Below are 25,936 nucleotides of genomic sequence, written 5' to 3'. Positions count from 1 at the left end.
ACATTACAAGTAAGAACAGGATCTTCTTTGAAAATGCATCTCTCGCAGAATTGTTGCAAATATTATTAATTAAGTTTAGATTAGGTCATCCTGGAGCACAATAATACTAATCCAATGATGATGATAATGCAATGTGACTTGTGTCCTTATAGAAAAGGGAAATTCAGACTTAGGCACGCACAAAGAACAATGGACAAGGCAGGCAGAAGATGCAGGCAGAGAGCAGGGTAAAATTTCTGCACACCAAAGACTGCCAGCAAATGGCTGGAGCTGGGAGAGAAAGCTAAAACTGATTCTCCCTCACAGTCGCCAGGAGGAACCCATTCTGTTGACACCTTGACCCAGAACTGGTGGACAATACATTCCTATTACTTCAGCCACTCAGTTTGTGGTACTTCGTTACAGCAGTCCTGGCACACTTACAGAATCAGCATCCCCTCTGCACAGCAGGTTTGCTTTTTTCTGAGACCCCTGTGCAAATGAACAAACAAATACACCAAATACAAATCCCAGGGCTCAGCTGTTACAGGATAAGTGGAATTTTTCATGGTAGATAAAAATGAAAACCAGGAAAAGACAACCAACCAATCAATCTGAACTTCAGATGTATTGCTGATTAAAAACAATGAAACCAACCTAAAATAAACTAAAACCAAAGTTCCCTCTCTTTCTTTTTGTCAGCTTGAACTCAGAGCCTGTGCACAGTCCTTAAGCTCTTTCCTTAAGCTCTTTTTGCTCAAGGGTAGCACTCTAACACAGTGAGCCACAGCACCACTTCTGGTTTTCTGGTGGTTAAGTGGAGATTAGAGTCTCCGGGACTTTCCTGCCTGGGCTGGCTTTGAACCATGATATTCAGATCTCACCCTCCTGAGTAGCCAGGATTACTCATGTAAGCCAACAGCACCTAGCTAAAAGTTCTCCTAAACTATCAGCAAAAGCCTGCATTTCAGAAAGCAGAGGGCACATTTTATTCAATGTAAGGTGAAGCGGGATGACAGCTGGGAGTATAGAAGTAGGTGACAGATGTCTTGATAAGGATGACTTGCTCCTCAAATACAGAAACCATTGCCATCGTTTTCTCTAAGGAAGGTCCACTTTGGGCTGACATATTCCTTTGACCAGACCCCAAGAATGCAATGTTCCGACCATAAATGGGCTGCCCCCCGGACTAATTTCCATTTGCTTCCAAAGAAAGCACAAACAGCTGACAATGCTCTGGTATAGAGGAAAATGCTGCCTGAAGGGCTTCGATCAGAACCACCTAATTTGGTTTTTCCTCAGTGAGGCCAAGAAAGAGAGAGAGGAATGACAATCCTCATCCCAGGACCAAGACGCTTTCAGAACCAACTCCCACAGATGTTCAGGGCAGCCTCAAACGAGTATCTCTACAAAAGCACAAAGCTTTGGTCTTTGCTATGGTTTGGACATGGTTTGCTTCCTGAAGATTTATGTGCTGAAAGTTTGATTGACGTCGAGTGGCAGGCTTGAAGTGATGGAACCTTTAAGAGGTGGAGCCTAGAGGGAGGTAATTAGGTTGATAGAGGCATTCCCCACTGGAAGGATTAGTGCTAATCTTGAGGAATGAGTCAATTCTCACCAGAGGAAGTTGTTAGAACAAGAGCAAGACTAGCTCTTTCCTGTTCTCTGGCTTCCCATCATCTTGTATGATTTTCTAACTTTGGTACATGATACATTGCCATATTGAGATGTAGCCACAAGGACCAGAGACTGACTAGAAGCAGCTCTTTGGCCATGAATTTGTTAGCCTCCAAATCATGAGATAAATAACCCCCCTTGCTTTATAACATATCCAGTCTCCATGGAAGGAGACAGGGTGGGAGGGAGATGAAATCCACAGGTAAAGAGAGTCCCATTGCAAGCGGAGTCTGAAAAGATAGCTTGGAACAGATTGCATTTTATAACTGTTAAAAAGTAATCTTTAGCCCTCCCCGCCCCTGCCGGGCCCCGACAGGCGGGCCGCGGCCCCGAGGCGGCGGGGAGGGCGGCCGGGCGGGCGGCCGGGCCACCATGCCGAACTTCTGCGCGGCCCCCAACTGTACGCGGAAGAGCACGCAGTCCGACCTGGCCTTCTTCAGGTTCCCGCGGGACCCGGCCCGATGCCAGAAATGGGTGGAGAATTGTAGGAGAGCAGACTTGGAAGATAAAACACCTGATCAGCTGAATAAGCATTATCGACTATGTGCCAAACACTTTGAGACCTCCATGATCTGTAGAACTAGTCCTTATAGGACAGTTCTTCGAGATAATGCAATTCCAACAATATTTGATCTTACCAGTCATTTGAACAATCCACATAGCAGACATAGAAAACGAATAAAAGAATTGAGTGAAGATGAAATCAGGACACTGAAACAGAAAAAAATTGATGAAACTTCTGAACAGGAACAAAAACACAAAGAAACAAACAACAGCACTGCTCAGAACCCCAGTGTAGAGGAGAGTGACCAGCAGGACGAAGACATTTTACCTTTAACCCTCGAAGAGAAGGAAAACAAGGAATACCTGAAGTCGCTATTTGAAATTTTGATTCTTATGGGAAAACAAAACATTCCTCTGGATGGGCACGAGGCTGATGAGATCCCCTACGGGCTCTTCACGCCCGATAACTTCCAGGCACTGCTGGAGTGCCGGATAAATTCCGGTGAGGAGGTTCTGAGAAAGCGCTTCGAGACCACGGCGGTGAACACGTTGTTCTGCTCCAAGACACAGCAGAGACAGATGCTAGAGATCTGTGAGAGCTGCGTTCGGGAAGAGACCCTCAGGGAAGTACGGGACTCCCACTTCTTCTCCATCGTCACCGACGACGCGGTGGACATAGCAGGGGAAGAGCACCTCCCCGTGCTGGTGAGGTTTGTCGATGAGTCGCATAACCTGAGAGAGGAATTTGTGGGCTTCCTGCCTGATGAAGCCGATGCGGAGATCCTGGCAGTGAAATTTCATGCTACGATAACTGAGAAGTGGGGGCTCAATATGGAGTACTGTCGGGGCCAGGCCTACATTGTCTCTAGCGGGTTTTCCTCCAAAATGAAAATTGTTGCTTCTAGACTTTTAGAGAAATATCCCCAAGCTATCTACACACTCTGTTCTTCCTGTGCCTTAAACATGTGGTTGGCAAAATCAGTCCCTGTGATGGGGGTGTCCATTGCATTAGGAACCATTGAGGAAGTTTGTTCTTTTTTCCATCGATCACCACAACTGCTTTTAGAGCTTGACAATGTAATTTCTGTTCTTTTTCAAAATAGTGAAGAACGAGGCAAAGAACTGAAGGAAATTTGTCATTCTCAGTGGACAGGCAGGCATGATGCTTTTGAAATTTTAGTGGATCTCCTGCAAGCACTTGTTTTGTGTTTAGATGGCATCAACAATGACACAAATACTCGATGGAACAACTACATAGCTGGCCGAGCATTTGTTCTCTGCAGTGCAGTGACAGATTTTGATTTCATTGTTACTGTTGTTGTTCTTAAAAATGTCTTATCTTTTACAAGAGCCTTTGGGAAAAATCTCCAGGGACAAACTTCTGATGTCTTCTTTGCGGCCAGTAGCCTGACTGCAGTGCTTCATTCGCTCAATGAAGTGATGGAAAACATTGAAGTTTATCATGAATTTTGGTTTGAGGAAGCCACAAATTTGGCAACCAAGCTTGATATCCAAATGAAACTCCCTGGAAAATTCCGTAGGGCCCAGCAGGGTAATGTGGAATCTCAGCTAACCTCTGAGAGTTACTATAAAGAAACCCTGAGTGTTCCAACGGTGGAGCATATTATTCAGGAACTTAAAGACATATTCTCAGAGCAACACCTCAGAGCTCTTAAATGCTTGTCTCTGGTTCCCTCAGTCATGGGCCAGCTCAAATTCAACACATCGGAGGAACACCATGCTGACATGTATAGAAGTGACTTACCCAACCCTGACACTCTCTCAGCCGAGCTTCATTGCTGGAGAATTAAGTGGAAACACAGGGGCAAAGATATAGAGCTTCCATCTACCATTTATGAAGCCCTTCATCTGCCTGACATCAAGTTTTTTCCTAACGTGTATGCCTTGCTGAAGGTCCTGTGTATTCTTCCTGTGATGAAGGTTGAAAATGAGCGCTATGAAAATGGACGAAAACGTCTCAAAGCATACTTAAGGAACACTTTGACAGACCAAAGGTCCAGTAACTTGGCTTTGCTTAACATAAATTTTGATATAAAACATGATCTGGATCTAATGGTGGACACATATATCAAACTTTATACAACTAAGTCAGAGCTTCCTACAGATAATTCAGAAACCGTTGAAAATACTTAAGAGACTTTTTAAATGGGCTTTCTCATATTTGATATTTGGAAGAAAAGCTGTTAAGTAAGGTATTGTAGGCCACTTAATCACTGACTGTCATTGCCTCTGGGCCTCCAAATGAATACTAGCCATTGATAATCTGCTTATGTAAGTGGCCCCTGTTTGAATTTTCATGCTTTGAATACCTGTCTCTTCTTCCAGAAGACGGCATTGGAAGTGCCACGCTTTACCTCTGGGTGCCCTCTGATAGCGTCACTGTGGAACTGTTTTAGTTAAGGCATTTTAGACACAACATTACCACTGTGGATCTAGTTGTCAGGTAGTTACCCATCATTTGATGAAAATGAATTTGAGGAAGTATGGAAAAGGAAGGAGTTCACTTTATGAAATGTTACAATGAAGCTCACCATTGGCTTTCGACTGATAGGAGTTTTAAGTATAATGTTAAAACTGTATTGGCAGCACTGGGTACTGGGTAGTTGGGGGCAAGAAGATGTCAAGTTCAAGACCAGCCTGGGCTACATAATGAGATCCTGTCTCAAAAAACCAGGGGCTAGGGATGTAGCTCAGGGGTAGAGCACTTAACTAGCATGCACAAAGCTCTGGGTTCAGTGCCCAGCACAAAGGTGAAAAATCTGTAAGGGATAGTTAAGGGAATTACCAGAGAGAGAAATTTGTACTCTCACCCAAAGGTTTCAGTGTAGAGTTTATCTGTCAAAGGAACTCAGAGGAACAAGCCACAATTGAAGTTTGAATGGAAGAGCTTGCCCTTGCTGCTTTACATCTGATTGTTGCTGTTTACATTCCTTTGTTGAGCCTACATTTTCATAAGCTTTTCGGCAGGTAAATGTAGAACACTTCTGCTTCATGGTCAAGACAGAATCAAGGGCCAGCTACACAGGCAACTGACTTGTCTGTTTCTGTCTTTTTCCATGATTATATCTACTGCCTCGTCTTGATTTACAAGAAAAACCTACAAAAATAAATGTTTTGTGGTTTATCTAGAAATAATACAGAAAAAGATTGCTGTTATTTTTGGTGAAGAAAATCAATTTTGTATAGTTTATTTCAATCTAAATAAAATGTGAATTTTGTTTAAAGTTCAGGTAAATTTTTTTTTTTTCCAGAGCTGAGGACCGAGCTCAGGGCCTTTGCACTTGCCAGGAAAGTGCTCTTCCACTGAGCTAAATCCCCAGATATATTATTTTTTGTGGAGTCAAAACACATTCTTGTAAACTTTCTTACAGTAATCAGTTGCACATTTCAAGATGAAGTGTTTTGTGGCTTTTTTGATATGGAGTGTATTACTCAAGGTATATAAAATATTAAAAGTAAGATTAAAAAAAAAAGTAATCTTTAAAAAGGCAAGGGGGGGGGTGGCAATGGGCACAGGCCTGACATTCTCAGGACTTTGGTTGGTGACTTCATTATAAGAATAACACCCCGGTCACTCACACTAAGTTCCTTCCATTCTCTGGGCTTCAGTGTGCTCATCTGTAAAATGATAGAACAGAAATACCTGGGTGGTTTTTGAACGGTGCCCAGATATCACTAAGAAAGCACTTCTTCATATTACTTGATTTATTTATTTGGGGGTTCCAAAGAAGAGTTCCCTTGAAGAAAGGATTCTGTAACTCATAGGAAAAGTTGAAGACTGAAGACTCACCCACAGGATGTTATGCATAAGGTAAAAGCAGGTAAGGGCTGAGCCTAGGGCTGGGCACAGTCTATTTTGGCTCAATTAGTCTCAGCCACTATGAGGCTGCTGTCCCTCCTGAAACCCCCAGATTTGACAAGTGGTGCCAGGAAGTAAACCTTGGCAAGTTGAAAGTAAAGATTGGTGGGTTAAGGCTGAGGCTACCCATCAGGGAATCAGCAGGAGAAAGGTCTGAATGGAGGCTCTAGGAGAATGAAATTCTCTTTTACAGCCATTCTGCCAATGGCTTCTCTAGCATCAACCACCAAGCAAGTGAGAGGGAGAGGGAGAAGAGATGGGGGAAGGGCGATGGGGTTATTTAGATAAATGAATTCTTTCTTGGGACCACCATAACAAAATGCCATGAACTGAGTGTCAGAAACAATAAAAATGTACAGCTGTTCCATTCTGGAGGCTGGAAATCCCAAGCAACGTGGTGTGAGTGGGACATTTCTGCTGAGGGCTCTGATAGAGAATCTGCTCCAGGCCTCGCTCCTGGCTCTGGTAGATTCAGGTGTACTTTGGCTGACAGCTGACTTTCTCCCTGTGTCAGACACTTATGTGGTCTCCCCCACATATGTATCTGAGTTGGAATTTCCCCTTTTAAGAAAAATGACAGGAATCATATTGGATTAAGGATTTCTTAATGACATTAACTTGCTCATCTGCAAAGACCATTTCCAGATAAGGTCATATTCACAGGTGCAACTTGCAGTGGTGGGGGGAGGGTTGTACTTACACAATTCAACCCTGGAAAGTATTGATGTGGGCCATAAGAAGAGAATGAGGTTGGTAGTAAGGGAAGCTATGGGTAGGGGGAAGAGAGAAGCTGAGTGACCATGACAGGTGGAAGCTGAGACCATACAGCAAGAATCCCAATGAGACGTATACTTCGTGCAACCTCAGTAACCAAGGGAGAAGACTGGGGCCTCAGATGTCCAGGCCCCTGCTCCCTCAGGCTGAGATGACTATGTCTCCAGTTGAATTCCCATGAGCTCCCTGGCCCTGTGATCCACACACAGTGCACCCTAGAATGGGCCCTTGCGTATCTAAGCCAAATAACAAGAGGCACCTTGAATGGATTGGGCTCTTGCTTCTCAAAACAAAATAGCAAAAGCTCAAAATCTTGGCTTTCCTCCTCCTTCTCTGCCCGTTCTTGTTGAGTTTCCTAGCAGGGATCCTGCTCCTCCGTGCTCTGCCCTTCTCTCTACCCTCAGTGTTCTCAGATACTTCTCATCTTCTTATGCAAGCATCACCACCACCACCCATCCTTGGAATGATGTTTCTTACAATGGGGCTGGCATTGGGCTTAAACTCAAGACCTTGCATACTCTTGCCTGGTTGGAGTTCTGTCACTTGAGCCACACTTGAACCAAATTGGCTTCTTGGTGGTTAATTGGAGGTAAGAGTCTCACAGACTTTTCTGCCTTGGCTGGCTTTGATTCTCCATCCCTTCAGATCTCAGCCTCCTGAGTAGCTAGGATTATAGGTGTGAACCACCAGCGCGTGGCACTTTAACATCCCCCCCCCCTTTTTTTTTTGCCAGTCCTGGGCCTTGGACTCAGGGCCTGAGCATTGTCCCTGGCTTCTTTTTGCTCAAGGCTAGCACTCTGCCCCTTGAGTCACAGCGCCACTTCTGGCCATTTTCTGTATATGTGGTGCTGGGGAATCGAACCCAGGGCTTCACGTATATGAGGCAAGTGCTCTTGCCACTAGGCTATATCCCCAGCCACTTAACATCCCTTGATCTGCCTCCTACTCCCTTCTCATGGCACTTACTCTTTATTATCTATGTTATTAAAAGTCCTAGGCCTATTCCTGTGCCTTAGTTCTTCTTTCCTCCAAAGATGGAGGTGAAAATCACTTCTAGCAACAGCACTGTTATGACGGAGACCAAACTCCTCACCTAGAGTTTGACACCATTCAAGATCTGGTGACCCTCCCTAGGCCACCTCCATTTCTAATCACACCACAGACTTTCCTCTCCTGGCTCTCCAGACCCCTCTGTCCCTAAGCGATCCTGAGATTTTAGTCCTAGGCTATGCTGGTCCTCAGCCTGGAACGGTCTCTGCCTACCTCCATGTCTGCAGTCTCAGGAAGCCTCACAGCTCCATTCTTCCACATCCGCTCCTGCAGTTTCTGATTGTGCCTCCAGGTGGGGCTGGTGAGGGACACCCGCCGTTATATCTGCTATCACCACACCTCAGTGCCCAGCTTTGGCCTGGCTCAGTAAAAGGGCAAATTTACTGAAGGGTTGAGCTGAACTGTCAGTCAGGGACATAGATCCCTGGGAACAGAGAGGACAAGGAAAAACCCTACTCAGGTCAGCAGACAAGGGGAGCAAGTGAGCCAGCACTCAGGTGGGCAAGGAAGGGGTAGACAAGAGGGCAATGGATGTTTGAGAGGAACTTAACTTCCTCAGTGTTTAGGGTTAAGAGCAAGGTCACGAAGCATGACACAATGGTTACGCCAATAGCCACACCTCTGATGTGCAGAGACCTTCACAGATGATAAAAACAACTCACGTGCAACCTGCATATTGACACCTGGGATGGGGTCCAGACAGAAGACAGGAGAGGAAGAAAGTGGATAGAAAGGAATCAACCTCTCCCAGCCACGCAGGTTTAAATCTCAGGCCATCTCACTTCTAAAATCCTGTAAGAGGTGGCAGAGCTCTTCTGGGTGAGACTCTGTCAGCTATATCCAACTACAAAATTTGCTGGACTCAGTGTTAAGACAAAACAAAACAAAACAAAACAACCCAAAGGATCCTTTGTTCAGAAAGCAGAAAAAAGATAGAAGATACCAAAATGTAAAGATTTTGGGTGTCGCAATGCGCAGAAGTTGACTTGATGCTGTCGTAAGAAAGCCATGAGCTGCCAGGTTCTCTCTCCTGCTAGACATAGGATAGAGGCTCCCTGCAGGGCGTGGAGTCTCAGGGCATTCCTCTTGATGCTGGTCACTGTTCTGACACAGTCCTTCATCCCCTGTTCCTAATGTCTTGGGCTATAGCTTGCAATACCAAGGGATTGTCATCTATAGGCCAAGCCTCTGGGGACCTGAATAAGAGGAAGATGAGTGACAGAGGCAAGCCCTGCAGCATTTCCAGCTGAAGGTATCACGGAAAGGGGTCAGGCACAGAGGACCTTGTGGTAGCTGGGCAGGAGTAAGGGAGAAGGAAGGACTGGTGGAGGCCTGGGGTTAGGGGAGCTGGAGACGAAGAACCCATCCCTAGAAGCAGAGAGGCAGCAGGAAGTGGCACAACCTATGGGTAGAACTTTTAAACCAGGGGACTGCAGACCGTTCACTGGGCTTGCATATAAGCTACACGTTCAAAGATGAGATTACTAGGAATTCCAAGGCAGTAATGGAAAGGCAACCAACCAAGCACAGGGTCAGCAGGGTTTGGATAAGCAGGATTCTGTGCACCTGTGAGGGAGTAGAACCGGTTCCCCAGCCCTATGCCCAGAGCACACACCCTAAAGGCTCCAGAGTCATGTGCGGTCTTCTCACACCTGTGATGGTTCTTTTCCCTCCAGTGCCTTTCAACTCATTGCAATCAATCTCCAGTCCCCAAGAGCAGAAGGAAGCTGGGGCCACCCTGCAATGGCAGGACAGCCCTGACATTAACTGCCTTTAACTCCTGACTGGACTTAAAGACTGGCTATGGGACCTTGAGCCACACTATGCCACCTTGAGTCCACTTCTATGGATCTCAGTTTCCATGACCTGATTCATTGGGTGATTGTTTACTGAGCACTCATTATGTGTGAGGCATTTCAGGCCTTTGTGGGAGAGATAAAGATAGAAAGGGAGACCCCAGGATTCTGGAAGCTTATAGAAGGTGGGAAGATAAGATAGAGATCTTGGGATGGTGTCACCCATGTTATTTCTTCATTTACCACCTTGCATCTAAGTCAGCCTATTACAGATGAGAGCCCTCCTAGACCAGGGCTCCTATAGACCTGGGCTGGCTCTCCCTGGCTCTGACAGCAGCCTCAAGGGCCACAGCACCGAGTACTTCTTAGTACTTCTGACACTCAAAGTGTGTTCTAGGGAGGTGACCTGAGATACAATGACATAGCTCAGATCACTGGTTTCTTTCATCTTCTCTCTGCCCCTCAGGGTCTCAGGCCCAATGAACCACATTTATAGGCTGTGGGGTGGTAGATGTGGCTGACAAACCATCTGCATAAATCAACAGGGTAAGACCTCAGCAGGATAAGTAAAAATATAGTGGCCAGACATGGGACATGACCTCTAAGCTTTGTGCTGGAGCCCCACTCTTTTTTTATTCTGAACAATATTTTTTTCTTCTTAAATAAGACACAGTTTATATACATTCTATCCAGCACAAGTCTTAAATGAACTGACTGTTCCCATATGTAAACCTATGTTAATACGCAGATGAAGATAGAGGTCATTTCCAATTCTCCAGAAGGCTATCTTTTATCCTTCCCCAGTCAATCTCCTTCAAAGGTAACTACTATGACCTTCACACCAAGATATGATGAGCACACGGCTCTTAGGCACGGCTTCTTTCACTCTACATTTTACCAGTGAGACTGGCAAATCTGTTGACTATAACAAGTTTCTTTTTTGACTATTGTATAGTATTCTACAGATATACTATAACTGAATTGCTTACTCCACTGTGAATGGACATTTAGGCCATTTTCAGTATCTAAAAATCACAATCTGTGTTATGAATATGGCATTTGGTAGAAATACTCGTGTACTTAAAAAACAACAACTATGTACCCCAAAGTAGAATATACTAGTAGGCATACAGTAACTTTCAGTAGATATTGTTGAAGTTTTCCAAATAACTGTGCAATTTTACATCACCAGCAAGGTATGAACATCTTGTTTGTTCCACATTCTTACCAAATCTTATGGCATCTCATTGTGTATTCCCCTATGACTACCCACTGACCACACAGATAATCTCCTCAGCAAAACAGGCCTTCTCTGGAGTGGTGCCAAAGGCATCAGAGAAGGGGTACAGGAAACTACATAAAATAGTGGAGAGACCAGGAGGACCATGGTTATAGCCCTCCAATGGGCTGACTGGGGATAAGGAAGAATATGGTGGGATCACTGACATAAAGATTTCTAAGCCACATTAGGAGTTTTTTTTGACAATAATGATACCCAAGAGGCACTGGGCTGATTCGTGAGGTAGGAAGAACCTGTCGTTACAGATGTGTGCGTAGAGATTCTGAAGTCCTAGGTGAGGCCTTCAGAGAGGGCTGAAGTCTCTTTGAGTATTAGGGGAGTTGATGAGATTTAAAGCCCATTAAGGCTTGGTTCTATTGTGAAAAATGTATATGGAGTGATGAATGCAGGAGGCACAGCTATAGCTAAAAGACATGCTTTCTGTCTGTCTGCTTTATTTTCCCTGCCTGAGCTCATTCTCTTAGTCACACAGGAAAGCACCTGCTAAAAAAGTGAGGAGGGATAACTAAACACAGTGTTTCACTGTCACTTTCTGCAGCTGATGTGAGTCCCAACACTGAGTCTTGAAGGTCCACACGCCAGGCAAAACTGTCAAACAGTTTAAATTAGAAAAGGTTGTGTGTGGGCATGCACGCATGACTCCATTTTGCATCTCTTGGGTGGGTGGGGGGGAGCAGTTTACCACTGAGTCTGAGTCACCACATGAATCATTGTAAGCAACAGGGTTCCAAAACAGGGGTCCCACAGCAGCTCTCTATTCCAGCTGCCTGCCCACCAACTTCCAGGCTGCAAGCACACTGGGGCTCCTCCTCCTACCTTTCCACAGCTTCCTGAGTTTAGGCTACCTTCCCTCTCACTAGGATAGACATCTAATTCATCTTCCTCCATACCAGTTCCAGATGGTTCCGAGAAGACAGACGTCATAATACAAACAGGAAAAGCATCAGAATTCCGTGGGAGATACCTCATTGCCTTATGTACCTCCCACACTTGAGGGCACCAAGTCCCCTATTCCAGAGGTTATGCAAAGCCCTCTCTCAAGTGCTGTCAGTATGGATGAATGAATGAAAGACTAGCCTTACTATTGGATTTGACAGCTACAAGTCAAAAGCATTGGTACAATGAAAGTAATATGTAGAAAAGCTGTGGAGCACTGAACACTGGTGGTTCACACCTGTAATTCTAGCTACTGAAGAGGCTGAGATTTGAGGATTGTGGTTCAAAGCCAGCCTGGGGGATTGGGAATATGGCCTAGTGGTAGAGTGCTTACTTTGCATGCATGAAGTCCTGTGTTCAATTCCTCAGCACCACATAAACAGAAAGCCGGAAGTGGCGCTGTGGCTCCAGTGTTAGAGTGCTAGCCTTTAGCAAAAAGAAGCCAAGGACAGTGCTCAGGCCCTGAGTCCAAGCCCCAGGACTGGCAAAAAGAAAAAAAAAAGCAGCCTTAACCCCCAGAAAACTGGAAGTGGAACTGTGGCTCAAAATGGTAGAGTATTAGCCTTGAGCAAAAGAGCTCAGAGACAGTGCCCAGGCCTTGAGTTCAACAAGCCCCATGAGCAACCAAAAAAAAAAAAAAAAAAAAACCCACCCCAAGCCCAACAACTGTGGAGTGCTCCCTTCTTACACCTGTTGTACAAACAAGAACGTTACCCCCTTGCCTCCCAGCAGGTATCCACAGAAAGTAAAGCTTTGTGAAATATGTTTTTGTATTTTCTGAAAAAAGACAATATGAAAATGAGCATGAAGCATGCCAAAGGCAAATGACAAATCGGGGGAAAAATAGAACAAAAGGGTAATTTGCTTAATATACAACAAAGTTCTTACAGTAACAAACATTAGAAATAGAACTGTGCATAAAAATACAGGAAGGGAAAAGGAATAGTCAATCAATATAAGAAGAAACACAGGCTAGGTACCAATGGCTCATATCTACAATCCTAGCTACTATGATATGTGAGGATGGCCGCTGTTCAAAGTCAGCCAGGGCGGGAAAGTCTGAGAGACTCTTATTGCTAATTAATCACCAAAAAAAGCCAAAAGTTGAGCTGTAGTGGCAGAGTACCAGCTTTGAGCAAAAACACAAAAACCAGGAATAGTACAGAAGGAGGAGAAGGAGGTTGGAAGGAGGAGGAGGAAGGAAGGAAGGAAAGAAGGAAGGAAGGAAAGAAGGAAGGAAGGAAGGAAGGAAGGAAGGAAGGAAGGAGAGAAGGAAAAGAAAGAGAAAGAAAGAGAGGAAGGAAGGAAGGAAGGAAGGAAAAGGAGAAAAGGAAGGAAGAAAGGAAGAAAGATGAGAAGGAAAAGAGAATGAAGGAGGAGGAGGCACAAGGAAAGAAGGAAGGAGGGAAAGAAGGAAGAGGAAGAGGAGAAGGAAGAGGAGGAGGAGGGAAGGAGAAAGAAGATTAGGAAGATGAGGAGAATGGAGGAGGAGGAGAAGGAAGGAAGGAAAAGAAAGAGAAAGAGAGGGAAAGAGAAAGGAAGGAAGGAAGGAGGAGGAGAAGGAAGAAAGAATGAAGGAGAAGGTGGAAAGGAAAGAAGGAAGGAAGGAGGGAAGGAAGGAAGAAAGTGGAAGAGCAGAAGGAAGATGGAAGGAGAAAGAAGATTAGGAGGAGGAGGAGAAAGGGGGAGGAGGAGGAGGAGGAGGAGAAAAAAATACAAATGACTAATAAACATATGCACAGGCAACAAAACTCACGCATCATTATAGCAAAGCAAGATAGAAATCATCCATGAGTACTCACCAGTCCAAGGGAAAAGCCTGCCAATTGCCAACTGAGTCTGGCTCAGCACAGGACAGGGGTGGCAATGGTGTGCCCTCCTTCAAGACAATTTAAGCCCTGTCTGTCAAGGAGCCCACACCCTTTGACTCAGCAGTTCCACTTCTAGGAATTTATCTTATTAGTTTTACTGGCTGAATGGTACAAAAATATATGTACAAAATTTCTTCATAATCCCCATCACTCTAAAACCCAGAAACCTCATCAAACGGATTGACGGGACACTGGGCACATAAATTATGGTGAAGACAAAAAATGGAATTGTGTTGACATGCTCCTTTGGACTTACTACCCCTTGTGTCACTGTATCCTGCTTACCCAAGTCCTCCCCTCCTCGCCCTCCTCCTCTTCACCTCTGCTCCTCCTCCACCTTTTCATGGCACTGGCACATGCTAGGCAAGTCTTCTGGAGCTAAGCCCCACCCCAGCCTCCAGAGTACCATTCGGTACTGACTACACAGATAGCGCAGTGCTGAGCTCTTTGCATGAATCATTTCCTGCAATCCCACTAACTCTGTGACGTAGGTAATTTTTTTTTATCCTCCCCATGTTGCAGGTGAAAGAATTTCAGCACACAAAAAATCTGACTTCAATGACGGTGTAGGTTTTCTAGTGATGCTAGAACAAATGACCACAAAATGGGTGGCTTAACACAACAGAATGTATTGTCAGAGTTCAGAAGGCTACAAATTCAGTCAAGATGTCACAGGGCGGGCTCCTTTTGGGAGAATCCAGGGAAGGAAGGAGAATCTGCCCTGTTTCACTCTCCTAGCTTCCATTACCTCCTGTAGTCTCTGAAGCCCTCAGCTCGTCAGAGCTTTGGTCCAGCCTCAGACTCCATCTTTACTACTTCCCAGGGTGTGGGCTGTTCTTTCCATTGAATTTAGGACTTGCCCTCATGCAGTATGGCCTTGTGTTAAGTAAGTAACAACCCTATTTGCAAGTTAGATCCCCTTTTGGGGTTCTAGGGTGACATGACTTGGTAGGGGAGGGTACACTAACCCAACACACAGAGAGCACAGTTGAGTCAACAGCCAGCAGGTGGTAGAGTCAGGGTTAGAGTCTGGGCAGGCAACCTGACTGGATCCCATGGGCATCGCCCCTCCATGCAGCCTTCCCACAGTGTAACAACTCACACTTAGTGCTGCTATACAGCTAACCCCACAACAACCCTGCACTATAGAGGGGGAAACCAAAGTAGAGAGGGTGCAAAAAGATACCTAAGACCACACTGTATGTACCTGATAGGGCTCAGATTTGAGTCCAAGGAGGTAGTCTTCAGAGTCCACGTTCTGTTTCTTTTTTTTTTACTTAGAATATATATATATATAATATACATATTATATATTATATACATATTATGTTATATATATGTATATATATATAATGCTCTAAGGTAGAATTATCAGAATTGCATGGCATGCCGTCCAAAATGATTCCTGAGTCCCTGCTCTGAATTGCTGTGCCACGCTTTCTAACCTGCTGGTAAAGGACAGCTCCTTCACAAAGCTTATCCAGTGGCCTATCGTGACAATGCACCAAGACTTAGGGCTCAGAAAACACTTCTGTCTCCTGAAAGATTGATGTTCTTCCTTGTAACACAATTCATCTTATCTCCCTTCTCCCTTTGGCTGCCAGGACTCATCTTAGAGCTAAATGTCCAAATACAGTTGCCATCTTCAGCCAGGATGCTGGTCTGCTTTTTCTCTTATTCTCTGTTGTGATTTTCCTTCCCTTCCCTTCTTTTCTCTCTCTTTTAAAAAAAAATTGCTGGTCCTGGGGCTTGAACTCAATCAAGGTCTGGGCACTGTCTCTGAGCTTTTTTGCTCAAGTCTAGTGCTCTACCACTTGGGCCACAGCTCCACTTCCAGATTTTGATTTTTTTTTTTCTGGTTAATTGGAGATAGTCTGACAGACTTTCCTGACCTGTCTGGCTTTGAATCATGATTTTCAGATCTCATTCTCCTGAGTAGCTAGGATTACAGGTGTGAGCCACCAGTGCCCAGCTATCTGGTGAGTATTCTTAACCAATTATTTTGAAGGGGTTTCTGGGAGATCCTGGAACCCATTGAAACAATGCATGGACTGTTCTGTGTTTAGATGTTTTCATTGATCTGGAGCAAGCATTAATCAGATCCTCAGAGAGTTTCATGACCCTAATCTCCAAGGTTTCTGCCCTGTCTCTAGAATTTTTCTGCTCTTACCAGTCACCTTGTCTGTATAGGTTTATGTTAAGTGTAAGTAGAAAGAAGTATAAAATGCTCACACACATCCATGAAACACTGCCATCCAGGCTGCATGGTATATTTTTGTTTTATTGGGTGTTAGTCCTAGGGTTTGAACTGAGAGTCCGAGGGCTGTCTGTGAGCTTTATGGCAAGGCTAGTGCTCTAACACTTGAGGTTTCCAGCTTTTCAGTGGTTAATTCCTTCCTGGGTTAGCTTCGAACCGTGATCCTCAGATCTCAGTCTCTGAGTAGCTAGGATTACAGGTGTGAGCCACTGAGCCTGGCCAGGCTGTGTTTAAATCTTCTTGAGTGTGCATGGAGAAAGTCTGACTTCATACATCCCTCCTGTCACCTTCAAAGTTGCGTATTCCTGAGTGGCCTAAAATGTTTTGGGGTCTCAGGTGTCTAAAGCTCCCATTCCAGCACTGAGCAGCCTGTGCTCATAAGCACCAACTGGTAAGCAATCCAAAATCAAGGTACTATGATTTTGAGCCAAGGCTCAATAATTTCACGTGTACATTCTACAAACCATGATCTTGACTGCAAAGCACAGGAGAGAATATTGTGATAATCACCGTTCCACACGTGGGGGTAGGGAGGAGTACTGGACTGGCTGGATTGCTATGCTCACTAAAGCATGTTAGGAATTATTAGGCATATTACCTAATAAGCGTGTCTAAAAGGGGGCCTATTAGAAGTTAACTCATAATCTCAGCCCATCTCATGCCTATTGAATCAAAGTCCACAATTCTGAAAAGATCCCAATGACTGAAATGCACATCAAAGACTGAGAAGTGCTGGCCTCCAATAGGGGACCCTCATTCCTCAAGCTTATCAAACCCTGCAAAGTGCACTCCACTTAGGTGACTTGGGGCAATTCCTGTAGAGGTTCACTGAACAATTACAAAAAAGGGTGATGCTACCTGCTGTCTCTCTTTCACAGGATGAATGTGTGTTCATGGATTGATTCCAGCCATTTATTCCAGTAGGAGCCAGGGGTTTCCAGAAAGCAGAAGAGCAAAGCACTCTACTCTCAATGCCTGTCATGGTGATGATAGAATTTTCACTTGCTAGCTCTTTTCTCTTCATTCATTCATTTATTCATTCAGTGGTCAAATATTTATTAAAATCTAAAGCACTTGTGACATGTTGAGAACTGAGCTGTGAGCTAGACACCAAGGAAGCAAAAATAAATAGGCCACTAATCATACCACCAAGGAGCTTCCAGTCTGTACAGCGACAGAGATGCCGTTGAATGGTTCCAGCGTGAGGACACCATGACAGGTGCTTCAGGAGGGCAGAGGGAACATAGGTAAGGCTTAAAGAAGCTTGGGCTTGAAGAAAGATGGTTGAGAAAGTGAGACTAGCATTCAGGCAGAAAGAACAGCAGAGGCAAAGGCAGAGAAGCATGAAGACACAGCATACCAGGCCATGAACAGAAGGTACCCGGAGCTTGGGGAGGAAGGCTTAGTAATGCTTTCAAAGAAACTTAGCCCCAGGTCTTGTTAGATACTAAGGAACCTGGTCCTTACTCTGTAGGAAACAGGGAGTTCCCTGAAAGGAGGACATGGACACAGCCACAGCTCTTTTCACAAAGCTCTACTAACTATTGCATGGCAGGAAAAGATTCTGAAGATCTCCAACAGTAGTGTGGGGAGGAGAGGAGGAAGACTCCACCACAGTGGTGGACGTGGGGAAATGGAGATGAGATGTCCAGGAAGGTAGAATCTACAGAACTCACTGGCCCCATGAAGGGAATGTGGAGTGGGGAAGGTGAGGGGAGAGCTTCTGGCTTGGCATCCAGTTGGGCAGTGTGTGTTGGGAAGAGAGAGCATGGGCCTGTTGGGTTTGAAGTGTCTTGGGGGATGTACTATTGGCAGAGATGCCTGGGGCTGGCAGAGTGGTCAGGCTGGACACAAGAACTTGGAAGTTGTAAGGTGGTTGGGGGCCACAGGTGTGAACAGGATTGTGAGGACTGAGGGTAAGAGAAGCGTTGACATCCAAGAGTGGTGAGTCTAGGAAGAAGGCTGAATGAGGCCAGGAGGTGCTTCTGTTTCCCTCAGCTCCTCTGGGCATGGAAGCAAATGCGCAGTGCTCACGGTTCACCACCTTCCAGGTACATCGAGATGGTGTTCCCATGGTGGTAGCCCGTCATTAGCCCCAGAGTGTGGGGAAGCTGGGAAGATGAAGAGAGAACAGGGACCCAGGGGTGAACGTGTCTCCTCCCTCCCTTCTTCCTCAGATTTGAACAGGTCCAGCCCTCACAAAACACATCTTTGTTAGAAAGAAAGAAAGATGGAAAGAAAGAAGGAAAGAAAGAAAGAAAGAAAGAAAGAAAGAAAGAAAGAAAGAAAGAAAGAAAAGAAAGAAAGAAAGGAAGGAAGGAAGGAAGGAAGGAAGGAAGGAAGGGGAAGGAAAGAAAGAAAGAAAGAAAAAGAGAAGAAAGAAAGAAAGAAAGAAAGAAAGAAAGAAAGAAAGAAAGAAAGAAAGAAAGAAAGAAAGAAAGAAAGAAAAGGAGAAACAAGAGAAATGCTTGAGTGTTTAGATTTTCAGCTCAGTCAAGGGCCCAGCACCTCCTAACACCAAGAAAACTTTCCAGACCCTTGTCCTAGATTGACTCCAATGAGCTCATTCTTTCATTATCATTAAGATTAACGAGAGACAGGTCCCATCCTAGGAAGCAAGAAGAGTTTACAAAAGAAAAGAGAAGAAATGACGCCAGCATTGTGTGACGAATGTGTATCATTCCACGAATAAGGCAAGTCTATGGCTTTAAACTGATAATGGCTCCTAGCACCCAAATAATTGATTTATATGGTGTTCCGGTTTGAAAGGAGAGTGAACTGTCCTCTTTAGAAATGTTGGCAGCCTGGCCTGTCCATTAGTAATGCTGAAAATTCAAAACATTGACTGGAAGAATCCATAATGACTGGTTTTTTGTTTTTTTTTAAATCAGGCATCATCAATAGATGATGTCATTTCAGAAATTAGCAAGACAAGGTTACAAGGCCCCTGGGGCAGGGTCCAACTACCCTTCCTGGCCCGCCACCATTGCCAAGGGCACAGGGGCCTAACCCAAGACCTACTTCACTTTACCCAGTTTCGTTCAGCCTTTTGGTTCCAAAGATGAAAGGCTACTTGCTGAGTAGCCTTTCACACTGTAGCCTCAGACACTGGCAGGCCACGAAGGACCTCAGTTCTGCCACAGACATACCCCTTAGATTTCCTTAAACTCTGTGCCCCTCTCACCGGTTCTTTTCCACCTCATGCCAGAAGCACTGCCTCTTCCTTGTGCCATATTTCACCTCCTACAACTGTTCCCCTCCCTTCATTCCTCATCTAAGCCTTGAGAAACAGTTGGAGCCTGTGTGCACCTGAGCTCTCTTTTGCTCCTGCCTTTGCCCTCATTCACAAGTACTATTGGGGTACCAGCTTTGGGCTGGGATTCTATCCTAGAATTATCTCACCTCCTGTCCACAGCAACCCCTGTAAAAGAGGAGGGAACTGAGGCGCATATAGCCTGGGCACTGGCAGATTTTTTTTTTAATTCAGTGCCAATTCTGGTGGCCCCTTCCCAGATCTTACCATCCTGTATCTCTCTGAGGTAACTGTCCCTGCTCTCTTTAGTTTGCCAAAGCCACTTTCTCCCCCTGCCCCCCTCTCCTTCCCCTGCCCCCCCCATGGGTGCCCCAGATCTCATTGCTGGCACTTTGATTATTTTTCTTTTCTTCTCATGCTAGAGGTCTTTCAAGGGAGATTCTGAGCCCTCTGGATTCCAGGTTCTTTGGGGGCTATCTTGTCCACCTCTCCTTGCTCAAGGTCACACTGAGTGAGCTGTGAGGCTGAGGCTGAAGTCATTGGCCTGATCTCTAGACCAGCCTCGCTTCCATTACTCAGAGTTGCCACTACCCACTCCTTGCTTTCTGCCTTGGCTATGCAGCAAGAAACCACCCTGCCCAGGAGGAGGGAGAAGGTGTGAGCTCCTGATAAGGGGGGGGGGGGGCGAGGGCTATATTTAGAGGATGAGGGCTTTCCACTTAGGCTGCTAGGAACCCAAGGGCCAATGGCTGTGGGAAACGTGGGTTTGTAACACTAGCTCACCAGAGATAATGCACCCAAGTGAGTGTTCCCAGTCTTCACTCAGCCTGTTTGCCCCGTGGCTTGAATTGAAGGGGAAACCTTACCGTTTGGCTCCTTTTTTCCTTAATTAATTCTTTTATCTGTCAGGCTTTAAGATGGCTTTAGAGAAGACATAATGGAAGAAGTGGAAACAAACAGAAACTTCAGAATGAGGGGCTACTGCCCAAGCAAGGGAGCCCTAGGCAGTAAGCAGATCACAAATTGGGGATAATGATGGGGTGCTCAGAGAACCCAAGACCTTCCTGTATGGCGAGGAGGGGCAGGGGGAGATGAGAAAAGTGAGCAGTGACCACAAACCTCGTGTCCAGCAATTTGACCTTGAACCGGGGGCTCCTGTAGGCCCTGCATGGACAACAAAATGGCGGGCCACTGGGGAGAAAGAGAGGGAGGGTCCCCTTCAGGGTCTGGTTCAACGGCTCGGACCCAGGAGAGTTTGGGCCAGGTGGTCTCCAAGAGTCTCAGAGGGGGGCTGCCGTGACAAGGGGGCAGTAGGGAATGGGGCTGTGCGCCTCAGAAGGCACATCACAGGACCACACAGCGGGAGGGGGGAGAAACTGAGGCCAGGGGGCGCATTGATTGATCTACAGCTTTCTTATTGTTTTTTTGTTTGTTTTTGCCAAGCTTGGCAATTCAGGAAAGAGATGTCCATAAGAATCCCGCAGGTGCGTTTTCTGGGGGTGCGGACGATTCTGGGCCCTAGCGGACACCCAACTATGATCCGAGTTCAAGGGAGGCCCCAAGGCCCCTAGACGTGTGTCGCCTCTGAATGGGGCACAGCTGGGCATCACAGGCCGGGAAGGCGGTGAACAGGTGCGGGAGTGAGTCGGTCAAGAGCACGCGCCCGGCAGCTCTCGTGCCCGGGGACTCCCAGCCGCTGGGTTGGAATCAACCTAGCGTCGCCGTGCCGGTGGGAAAACCGGGGTGCAGAGGAGGCCGCCCCGAGAGTGGAAGGCTGCGAGGGGGCCCCTGTCTCCAGTCTCCCCCGCTCGCCCGGCCGCTGCACGCGTGTGCCGGCGCCGTCAGCCCTGCCATCCCCCTTCGCAGTTTGGGAAACTTTTCCCGGGGCTCCGTGTGTGTCCCCAAGCGCACAGACCAAATGCCGGCCGAGGTCCCCGGGCGCACCTGCACGCCACCGACGCCCTCGCTGCGTCCGAGGTCAGCGAGCGCCAGGGCGCCCTCCTCGCCGGACCTCCGCGCTCCTCAAACTGCTGTTCCCGAGCCCCCACTTCTGGAGCGCACCGTGACGGCGCGGTGGTGAGGTGCCCGGGGCGCCCCGGCCAGGGAGGGCCGCGCGGGTGAGCGAGCGAGCGCGCACGCAGGGCGACTGGGACGCGAGCGCCGGGCAACGGAGCGCCAGGCTCCGGCACCCCGGCTCCCGGACTCCCCAGCCCCGAGGCGACCCGAGGCGGCAGCTATTTATAGAGGGAGCCGCGCTCCGTCCCCTCTTGGCGGCGGTGGCGACAGCTGAATATTTTGCCCAGATATGGCTGGGCCCCCGGAGCGGCGACAGGGAGCCCCGCAAATCCATGGGGGACCCCAAGAGGGTGGGGAGGGTCTTACCGGAACGCAGAGCGGCCAGGCGAGCGCGAGCGCGGGCGCGGGCGGCGGCGGCGGCGGCGGCGGGGCAAGCGCGGGCGGCGGGCGGGCGGGCGAGCTCAGCGCGGGGCTGGACGAGCTCCGAAGCGGCTGCGGGAGGGTGGGAGCCGGGGGCGGGCCCGGGCTTCGTGCAGTCACCGCGCCCCGCCCCGCCCGCCCTCTCCCCTCCCCTGCCCTCTCCTCCTCAGCCCCAACCCGCCCGCCCTGCCCTGCCCTCCCCTCTCCTAGGGGCGCAGAGGCGCACGCATCGCCTCCCCACCCCCACCCCGGAGAGCGGAGCGACCCCCGCTGTGGGGAGCGCGGGACTGGGAGTAGGGGGTGGTGGGGAACGGGAGCCCAGAGAGTGTGCAGCACCAGGTCCGAGGCTCAGTTTCCCCACCATCCCATAGAAGAGTGGAAGTTACCTGGGAAAAGATGGGCAGATTGTTTTGTTCCTCCGGGGACTAGAACGTGCGGGGATGGGTGCAGCGCCCCGGGCTGCTGCGGGCCCTCCTTGCGTAGAAGCCGCCGCCCGTCACCCTACTCCGGCAGCCGGGCCAGGTCTGGCGGGAGCCCAGGCTTAAATGACTATCGTTCGGTGACGGCGCAATTCCAACGCCGAGTTTTCAAATGCATTCCCTCCGCACCGTCCGGGCTAACTGGAGAGTCCAAAATAGCCACTTAAAACCACCACAACAAAAGATCCACCTTCTTAAAAGGCGAATGCGCCTTCCAGAACCATCCACTTAAACCCAAACAGAAACGGTGGGTGTTTTAATAAACAAATGGCTCTTCGGCAAGGAATTCATAGGGGTGTAGGGATATGTCTGGGTTTGGGTAGTTCTGAGAAAGTTGTTGATGGGGGAGATCCTAATCAACTCTTGAATTCTGGTGGAGATTACTAATGAAAAACACTCACTTAAGAATATTTTCGCAGGCGGTCGAGATGGATTGTTTGCAATTATGAAAATAGAACAAGGAAACCGGTTTTCCCCAAAACTAAATTGTTTCGGGGGTGGGGGGGGAAGGGGGAGGGAGAGGGAGTAAAAATGATTAGAATGTTGTAAGCACCAATGATAATCCACCGCTATATAGCTAATGTAAGCTAATATAATTAAAAATATTTTCACAAAGGTGTATTTCTGTATTATGAAAACTCACCAGCTATTATGAGAATGCTCTTATGTGTCTCTCTGTGTGTGTGTAAATCAGTGAGATAGAAACCATCTCTTTTGAAGTTGTAGACCGTTTTTGTGCCCTTTTTATTTTAAAGAGATCATTATAAAAACAGAGATACATACGTGTGTATCTACATTTCAGATTACACATTTACAAACATGTTACAGACTCAAATAGCTAAGTACCTATAATATCGGTATGTAAGTTCTTAAAATTTTAGTGTGAACACCTGCAAACCAACCACCAATTAGCAAACATACCCCTGGAGCTCAGAAGCCAGCCTGTGCCTTCTTTGTCCCAACTCTTCCTAAAGGTGCTCACTTTCTTAGCACATACTTGCAACCCCAGCTACTCAGAAAGCTGAGGCCCTAGAGGATTGCAACCCAAAGCCAGCCACAGCAGAAAAGTCTGAAAAACTTCATCTTCAATAAACCAGCAAGGAGCCTGGCTGGAGGTGTGAGACAAGAAAACCCAGTGGGTCCTAGTGCCTCCATTTGAGTCCAGTACTCAAAAAAGCTTCTCTTGATACTCTAACAGTATTTATATCCTTATTTTCTCTGCCTGGACCTATGATGTTTGTCTCCATTATTCAACTCTGCTGAGATTAACCTATGCTATTTCATGTGCCTGCAGTTTGTTTTCCCTCATCGCTGTAGAGGTTTTTTTCCCCTCATATGAATATAGTACAAGTTTTTAAAAATCCATTTTCCTACTAAAAGATATTAACTTTTATTACAAATACCAGTGACATTCTTCCACAGTGTCCTCCTGAACAAGAAAAGGCACATACATTTGCAGAGCTGGGTCATAGAGTGTGCCTAATTCCAACCGAAGAAGCATGAACTCCTCCAATGGCATAGTGTCATTCAACATTCTCAGCAGTACTTAGCAGGAACAAGAGCTGGACATTCCAACCATTCTGGTACATGAGTAATTGTCTCTCATTGAGGTTCCAACTTGGGTTTCCCTATGTCCTTATGGGTTGACATCTTCTTATGTTTATTGGCCAGTTGGATTTCCTCTTTTGAGAAATGATTGCCCACTTTTCTTATGGAGAGTCTTTTGTTTAGTGAACACATTCAATATACATTACTAGATTCTCCCACTCTGTGCTTTGCCTTTTTGCCTCAATGTCTTTAATAGTCTATCAGTTTTTGGTCTGTACTTTGTATGTCCTGCAATTGTTTTATTTAAAAAATAGAAACATTTCTAAAGCCAGTAAAATAGAAAGCATCTCTTCTTCAGTTGTAGACAATTTGAGTTTTGCTCTTTTCATTTTTGTTAGGTAAAGAGACCATCATAAAAATATCATGGCCTGGCTTCTCAAGAGGCTGAGATCTGAGGATTATGATTTGAATACAGCCTGAGAAGAAAAGTCTGCGAGACTCTATCTCCAATTAACCAGCAAAAATACTAGACTGGCTGGGCGCTGGTGGCTACTCTGAAGGCTGAGATGTGAGGGCAGTTTGAAACCAGCCTGGGCAAGCAAGTTTATGAGACTCTTACCTGCAATTAAACACCCCCAAAACCTGGAAGTGGAGATGTGTGGCTCAAGTGGCAGAGAGCTAGCCCTAAGCACGAAAGCTCAGGGGCAGTGCCTAGGCCCTGAGTTCAAGCCTCCGGACTGGCACATATACACACAAAATACTAGATTGGAGGTGCAGCTCAAGTGGTAGCGTGCCAGTCATGAGTAAAAAACCTGATTAAGAATGTAAGTTCTGGGCTGGGGATATAGCCTAGTGGCAAGAGTGCCTGCCTCGGATACACGAGGCCCTAGGTTCGATTCCCCAGCACCACATATACAGAAAACGGCCAGAAGCGGCGCTGTGGCTCAAGTGGCAGAGTGCTAGCCTTGAGCGGGAAGAAGCCAGGGACAGTGCTCAGGCCCTGAGTCCAAGGCCCAGGACTGGCCAAAAAAAAAAAAAAGAATGTAAGTTCAAACTATAGTACCATCATACACACATAAAAATCAACACTATTTTATCTCAATTAAATACTTATGTACCAGAATATTTTTACTTCATCACAAATGAAATCACTGGCATAGTATTCTTGAATTCTGAGTCAGTTTAAAAAGTAGGCTGGGCACCAGTTACTGTCACCTGTAATCTACCTACTCGGGAGTCAGAGATTCGGGGGATATAGGCACAGGCACAGTTGGCAAAAAAAGAATAACAATTGAAAAAAAAAAACCCACCTTGTTTTAGGCAATAAAAGTGGACACGGTAGTGTGAACTTGTAACTTCAACTACACAATTAACACAAATAGGAGGATAGTAGACCAGCCTGGGCAAAAAAGTGAGAGCCTATCTAAACAAGTATGAAAACAAAAGGAGTTAAGGTAGAGCACTTGACTAGACAAGTGCAAGGTACTAGGTTTATACCAGTATTACAAACAACACAACAAAAACCTTAAAAGCTAGCAATAACTCATACATGTTTAAGATGAGCAACTTAAAAACATTTGCTGGGCTGGGGATGTGGCCTAGTGGCAAGAGTGCTTGCCTCCTATGCATGAGGCCCTGGGTTCGATTCCCCAGCACCACATATACAGAAAATGGCCAGAAGTGGCGCTGTGGCTCAAGTGGCAGAGTGCTAGCCTTGAGCAAGAAGAAGCCAGAGACAGTGCTCAGGTCCTGAGTCCAAGCCCCAGGACTGGCCAAAGAAACCAAAACAAACAAAAAAATTTGCCTTTCCTCTTCCTCCTTTTTCTCAAATGACATTAAGAGTATTTATCTTCAAGGTCAGTAGAGTGGCTCAAGTGGTAGAACATCTGACTCTCTCCTTATAGAGAGGTTTATTAGCTCAAATTCTGTGTTTAAAACCAAAATTTCAATCTTCCACTCAAACTTGACCACCCTTGGTTTTAAAGCTTGCCTCAACTATATTCCCTACCTTCTTTCCCCATTTATGCTGTCTGTTCTAGTGATTTTCATTTTTACAAATTCAGGTTTTCAGTACTTTTCATTCTCATTGTCCCACTCTCATCCTAAACCTCCCCCACTTCATCTGAGACCACTGCTAAAACTTACAAATCTCCCCATCTGCCTGTCATGGAGCAAGGACATGCGGAGCGGTGGGAA

The 25,936-nt window shown here is 46.5% G+C and overlaps 2 protein-coding genes across 4 annotated transcripts in view; one reads left to right on the top strand and one right to left on the bottom strand.

The window, feature by feature from the left end:
- Tmod1 (tropomodulin 1) overlaps nt 1–22,124 on the bottom strand; it is a 73,567-nt gene extending 51,443 nt beyond the window's left edge. The window contains exon 1 of one of the 3 annotated variants that reach the window (XM_048337879.1): nt 22,100–22,124. The gene's annotated coding sequence lies outside the window, so the exon portion shown is untranslated. Of the gene's footprint in view, nt 1–13,698; nt 13,774–21,659; nt 21,727–22,099 lie in introns of those variants that run through there. The other 2 variants (XM_048337864.1, XM_048337875.1) reach the window with 2 other exon arrangements.
- On the top strand, nt 1,944–5,405 carry LOC125345711 (52 kDa repressor of the inhibitor of the protein kinase-like). The gene has a single exon (XM_048337758.1). It carries the CDS (start codon nt 2,029–2,031, stop codon nt 4,312–4,314), a length of 2,286 nt encoding a protein of 761 aa, XP_048193715.1. The 5' UTR covers nt 1,944–2,028; the 3' UTR covers nt 4,315–5,405.
- Nucleotides 22,125–25,936: the final 3,812 nt, after the last annotated feature.

The sequence above is a fragment of the Perognathus longimembris genome, chromosome 1 (assembly GCF_023159225.1).
Source record: "Perognathus longimembris pacificus isolate PPM17 chromosome 1, ASM2315922v1, whole genome shotgun sequence".
NCBI lineage: Eukaryota > Metazoa > Chordata > Mammalia > Rodentia > Heteromyidae > Perognathus > Perognathus longimembris.
This window is presented reverse-complemented; position numbering and strand designations above follow the sequence as displayed.

What these genes read in the sequence shown, in the direction of transcription:
- LOC125345711 (XM_048337758.1), top strand. Translation starts at nt 2,029, where the DNA reads ATGCCGAACTTCTGCGCGGCCCCCAACTGTACGCGGAAGAGCACGCAG.